Raw genomic sequence first — 5,655 nt, 5'->3', positions numbered from 1 at the left:
CTAGAAACACAGGCAGGGGTCGAGGCTGCAGTTTTGAGGCAGAATTTCTTCTCCGGGAACCCCCAGCTTTTACTCTTAAGACCTTAAACCGATTGGGTGAAGCCCACCCACATTGTGGCAGGTAATCTTCTTGACTTCACGTTAACAGATCCTAGCTGTCAACCAATGCTAATCTCATCTACAAAATCCCTGCAGCACCACACCTAGATTAGCGTTTGATCAAAGCACTGTGTGCACCCCCAGCCAGACGGACTCCTACAATTAACCCCACGGCTGGTGTGGACAGAGCTGCCTACCTGAGAAGAGAAGCTAACAAGTGTGTTAGAGGCCACACTTCCTGGGGTGGCCGGACGTTGAAGGTGTTTTGTGAAACATGGCCCTTGCCCACTTCAATCCGATGTCTGGACTGGGAAGGGGTGTGGCCACAGCTGTGACATATTCTCTGTCCCCTGCAGGGAGGATGGTCAGCAGACCCAGGAGGCAGGGTCCCCAGGAGGGAGTCTCAGTGGTGAGCCGGGGGCGGCGGGGAGGGACGGGACTGTCAATGGTTATGGAAAGCAAGGCTACAGAGAACAGAATTTCTCCAGCCGTGATGAGCACCTGGAATTGGAATTCACAGCTCCATGAAGCGGGGTAAGGATGAGGGTGGGGACAACTTCCAGGGGGAAGTTACGGGAAAGTGGTTTGGAGGACCAAATTAGTGATTCAGGAGGAAAAATACATTTTCAGGGAGAGTCACATTTCACGTTTCTGATATGATAAGCTTAAAATTCTTGCGGGGCATTTAGGTGGGGACTTGTAGAAGTACGGGGAGCCCAGGAGTGCCCACTGGGGGACGTTTATGACTGCTTAGTATACAGCACCCTGGGATGGCTTGTGCTGGGTCCCTAGGTGACCAGGAATGTTGCTCCATGTGGTAGTGGGGACAGTGGCCTCGAGGACACACACACAAGCCTCCGGAAGGGCCTTGAGTCAGATCTCAGCTCAGCTGCCCCCAGATGGGGACCCTTGAAACTGTGTGCCCTGCAGGTATGTGCTCACCCATCCCCAGGAAGGTGCCTGGTCACTCACCAGTCTCACCTTGTACGCCCTCCGGCACCCCTGGGTCAGACCGCCACCAGCCCACACAGCGGACACATCACACACCAGGGCTGCGCTGGGCGCTGGCACTTGGTGACGATCTCATCTGCCAAATGCAGGGACTGGGTTCTTGTGAGAATCAGTGGATAACATGTAGAGTGTTAGCACAAAATTGCAGACATGTATGTGTGTGACTCAGTGTCCCCACCTTTCCACAGCTCCTCCTGTGTCTGCTGGTGGTTCCACCCAAGTCCCACTTGGGGTGGGTGCAAGGGTTTCCTCTGGGTGTGACCTCCAGGCAGGGAGCTAAAGGGCACTGAGCGTCAGTCCACCTGTCTCAGCACTGAACCCAGGACTGGACATAAATGTCCTCTGTGCTCCAGACAGTGCCCTGGGGCCAGCACTGGCTGAAAGCAGGTCGGGGGTGGGGGGGGGCACAGGCAGGTGCCAGGCTGCTTGGCTTCAATCCTGCTGCAGCCTGTGTGTTCACAGAAAGAGGAGGGGGAGTTGATAGATTGAGAGAGAGGAAGAGAGAGGTAGAGTGCAGGAGAGAGAGAGGGAGAGGCCCCTTGGAACCGCGCCTGGAACAAAGTGAGCACGCTAAAAGCGCTTTTATAAAACAAAGACCAAAAAAAAAAAAAAAAAAACCCACAAAAAACCCTTTGCACACATGTGGAAAGCGCAGCTAGGCGAGATGGCCGAGGCCCCCAGCTCCCAAGTGCAGACGTGGACTTGTCCCCGGGGGCCCCATCAACCCTCTGCACCAGTGAGCCTCCAGAGAGGGCTGCCGGGCGGCCCCTAAGCTGGGACCCGGGCGCAGCAGCTTGACGCCGGGCCTGAGGTCCCGCCCCGCCCCGGCCCTCCGGGAGGGTGCGGAGGGAGGAGCCGCGCGCATGTGCACAGCTGGCGCCCCCCGCCCCCAGCGCACAGCTGGGACGTGGGCCGTGCGGGCGGGCGCAGTCCGGAGCCCTCAGGGTCGCGCCGGGCCCTCCCGGTCCTCTTGCGTCCGAGCGTCGCGCGCCCAGGGCCATGGCCGTGCGCCCCGCGGGCCCCGCGCGTCGCTGCCTGCTGGCGCTCGTGCTCTGCTGCGGCTGGGGGGCGCTGGCCACTGTCGCCCCGAAGCCGGGCGCCGGCTGTCCGAGCCGCTGTCTGTGCTTCCGTACCACCGTGCGCTGCATGCATCTGCTGCTGGAGGCCGTGCCCGCCGTGGCGCCGCAGACCTCCATCCTGTGAGTGCGGGGGGCGCGGGGCCGGGGGTGGCTGGGGGGGGGCCCGGACGGGGGACCAGAGGGCGTGGGCGGGGCTGTGGGTCTGGGGGCCGGGCAGTGGCCCTCCGGCCTTTGTCCGCCTTGGCCCGGGCGCGGAGGGCCGACCTGAGCGCGGGAAGCGCGGCCTCCGGAGCTTCCTTTGTTAGCAGCTTGGAATCCCCGGCTGGACGGGGAAGCTGTTGGGGCAGCCCGGGGGAGTCCCGCTCGCCGCCCCCGCCGGGCCCCATCCCTGTCCGTTCGCGCCCCCTCCGCGCCCAGTTCTCCCTGCTCCCGCCCTCTCCGTCCCCACCCTGCCCGAACGCGGTGTATCCCCCACCCCTCCTCCCAGTCCCCTTCCCCTCCTCCTCTCCGTCCCCTCCTCCGCGCCTCCCCCTCCCCGTTTCCCTCTCCTGTTGGTTTCCCTCCTCCGCGCCCCCTTCTCCCCTCTGCGGCCTCTCTCGGTACCCCTCCTGCCCTAGATTGGTGCGCCCCCGCGCCTCCCCCTCCTCCAGGACCGCAAGAGCCCCGTCCCCTCTTTGGGGGACATTCCCTCTCGGACCCTCAGAGACCCTTAGCGGCGCCCTTTCCCCTCATCCGCTGGGCGCCGAGAGCCTCCTGCCCGGGTATCCCCGGCTCGAGGGGCGCGCGTTCCCGCGGACTTTTCCGGTGCCCCAGCGAGCGCGGCAGCCGTGGTGCGGGTCTGCGAGTTCCGGGGCAGCTGGGTGTAGACGGAGGACTCGGAGCGCGTTTCCGCCCCGGCGCGCCTCTCGCGGGGGTGCCACACTCGCTGCCACTTGGCGCTCAAGTGGGTACAAAGTGTCGCGCACTTGGCCTCTGCGCGGCGCAGACACCCGTGCCGACCTCGCCTCTGCCCGGAATGCCCCCTCCCCGGAGGCCGACCCCGAGCCTCGGCCGCAGCCCAGGCCTAGTGCGCCCCGAGTTGGCCGCAGGCCTCCAGGTTTCCGGATGCGTCCCTCATTAGAACCTCCCCAAATCTGTAAAGGCAGGCATGCCTTTTAGGCGCCGACCGCGTCCGCGTCCTACAGCTGCCCTCTGGATGCCAAAAATAGTTTCCACTTTTCTTGCCTGAGCCCGGCTCATTTCGGCACCGCCCAAGAGCCTGCAAACGTTGTAAAATCTTGAGTGAACTGTAGGAAGTGGGCGGACAGCGCTGGAACTTTGAACCCGAGCACCTGGCAGACCACCTCCCTCAGGGGCCGCTGACTGGGCAGGCAGCGTCTTGGGGGTCTTTGGCCGGGGTCATTCTCAGCAATGCTGTTCCTTCCAGAGAGAGAAATCGGTTTTCCTTCCAGAGGGTCTGTGTAGCCAACCAAGGCGGACATCCAAGAGGGCATCACGCTCTTAAGTAACGGACTCCAAGGCGGGCACAGTGAGGGTTGTCTGGATATGGATAATTTCTTTACGGAGTCGGTGTTAGAAAATTGGACCCTGAAGTCACTTTTCACATCTGGCCAGTATGGTGCTTTGCCACCAAATCTTAATTGCTTTTTAAAAAGAGCGGTATTTTAAAATATGAGGGTTGCAGAACAAAAATGGGGTCTTCCGGCTTACTGTGCATGGCGAAATTCCCCACAGAAACTTAAAGTGTTTCTAAAATAGCCAAGGAGAGTGACATCATAGTGAACACTCACAAGATTTCCAGAAAGCTTTCATTTGCATAAACTTTACCTTATATCTTCACGGATTTTGTAGTTTCAGAAATGTTCTGAAAGGACCATGCTTAGTCTCACGGCTTCTCTGAGGCCAGTGGGAAGGATGCTCTGCTGACCAAGTCCCTTATAGAAGGAAGACGACTTGCACAGATTATTGGTGAAGTGAACACAAACCCATTTCACCACCCTGCAGACTCAGGTCCAGAAGACGGAGCCTGCCATTGGAGACCCTGGGACCAGGGTTGGGCTGACTCCTGCTGTGATAGGCTCCTGTGGGAGGACATTTTGCAGGTCACTGGGCCCTGGACTGAGGTCACAGGAGCAAGCTAGTAATGGCGAGGACCTAGGCTTTGGGAAACGGGACAGTCCAGATGAGAAGCCTCCGTGGGGGACGCCGGAGAGGAGGAGGAGGGTGTGTCTGAGGTGCCAGGCGGCTCTGTCCCTGGGGTCTGCTAGGTTAGAGTGGGTGCTTGGTAGGTGCAGTCACATGACAGGCTGCTCATGCAGAAATATTTAATTTTCCCCTGTGGCTTGTTTCCCAGCTCTCTGCTCTCATAAACCGGGATTTTTTTTTTTTCTATTTTTAAATTATTTGGTAGAAATTGGGAACTTAAAAATACGAAGATAAAGACAGAACCTGACCCCCAAATTAGCTGGACCTTGTGACCCTGCATCATCCCTTCGCTTTTAAGACCTCCCGCGTCGCCCCCCCCACCCCCAAAAAAGATTGACGCAGAGCCACTGGGCCTCTGACACTTCCCACGGTATTCCGGGAGTGTGTTCACGCGGGGCGGAACCGGGTTGTTGAGCGTCAGAGTCTGTGGCCGCCCTGGGGTTCTGGTGTGTGGCCCCAGCTCGTGCCCACTGGCAGCATCTGCTGGGTGTTCTAGAATGAACTGCACCGGCCCCCTGAGGTCTGGAGCCTGGGGCTGTGGTGGGCGGGCCGCGTGCCCCTCTGGCCTGCAGCCGGCGCTTTGCTGCCTTCCTGGGCTCCTTCCCCACCGGCCGCTCTTCTGTACACCGGCCTGTTCCAGTCTGGAATGTTCCAGTCTGTTAAGCACCGCAGTAGAAGCTTGCCACCGCGATAATTAAAAAGCGAGTCCTAAAACTGACATTTCTGCCCTTCTTGCCCTCCTCTGGGGTTCTGGCCTGGGGCTGGCGGGCCCTCTGCCCTCCCCAGCCTCCCCCAACCCCTTTCTTGCCCTGCAGCCTCCATTGTGAGGTCATGGGGATCTACTCCAAAACTGACATCCATCAGACAGCCAGGCCATGCCAGACCACTGTCCATGTGACAGGAAGCCCTGGGCGGGAGGCAGCCTGGGGACGCAGCCCAGCCGCAAAGTAGGCAGGGGGCTCTGCCCGCCAGACAGCTGCCCTGTTCTGCCGCCTCAGCTTCCTGATCACCTAGCGGGTTTGGGGATCTGTGCCTGGATGCAGCCCCACCCAGGGGTGTACGAGGCCTTGTGGAGCGCTGGAGAGCGCGGGTCTGCAGGCAGGATGAGGAGGAGCCGCTGGGGCGGGGCCCTGGGAGCAGCGAGGGGCGCCTGCACCACTGTGTGCTGGGGACCCCAGGACTCCCGCTTCATGGGGGGAGGGCACCCCAGGGCTCCCGCTTCATGGGGGTACCCCAGGGCTCCCGCTTCATGGGGGGAGGG

At 60.6% G+C, this 5,655-nt stretch overlaps 1 protein-coding gene across 2 annotated transcripts in view; it reads left to right on the top strand.

The window, feature by feature from the left end:
• The first annotated feature begins 569 nt into the window (after positions 1-569).
• PXDN (peroxidasin) overlaps positions 570-5,655 on the top strand; it is a 76,352-nt gene continuing 71,266 nt past the window's right edge. Inside the window, exon 1 of one of the 2 annotated variants that reach the window (XM_032430027.1) lies at positions 570-633. In XM_032430027.1, the coding sequence (XP_032285918.1) occupies positions 593-633 (41 nt within the window). In that variant the 5' untranslated portion in view covers positions 570-592. Of the gene's footprint in view, positions 634-1,927; positions 2,310-5,655 lie in introns of those variants that run through there. The other variant, XM_032430028.1, reaches the window with a different exon arrangement.

Source organism: Phoca vitulina, unplaced genomic scaffold (assembly GCF_004348235.1).
Source record: "Phoca vitulina isolate PV1807 unplaced genomic scaffold, GSC_HSeal_1.0 scaffold42, whole genome shotgun sequence".
NCBI lineage: Eukaryota > Metazoa > Chordata > Mammalia > Carnivora > Phocidae > Phoca > Phoca vitulina.
Note: the sequence above shows the minus strand (reverse complement) of the source record. Positions and strands in the feature narration are given on the sequence as shown.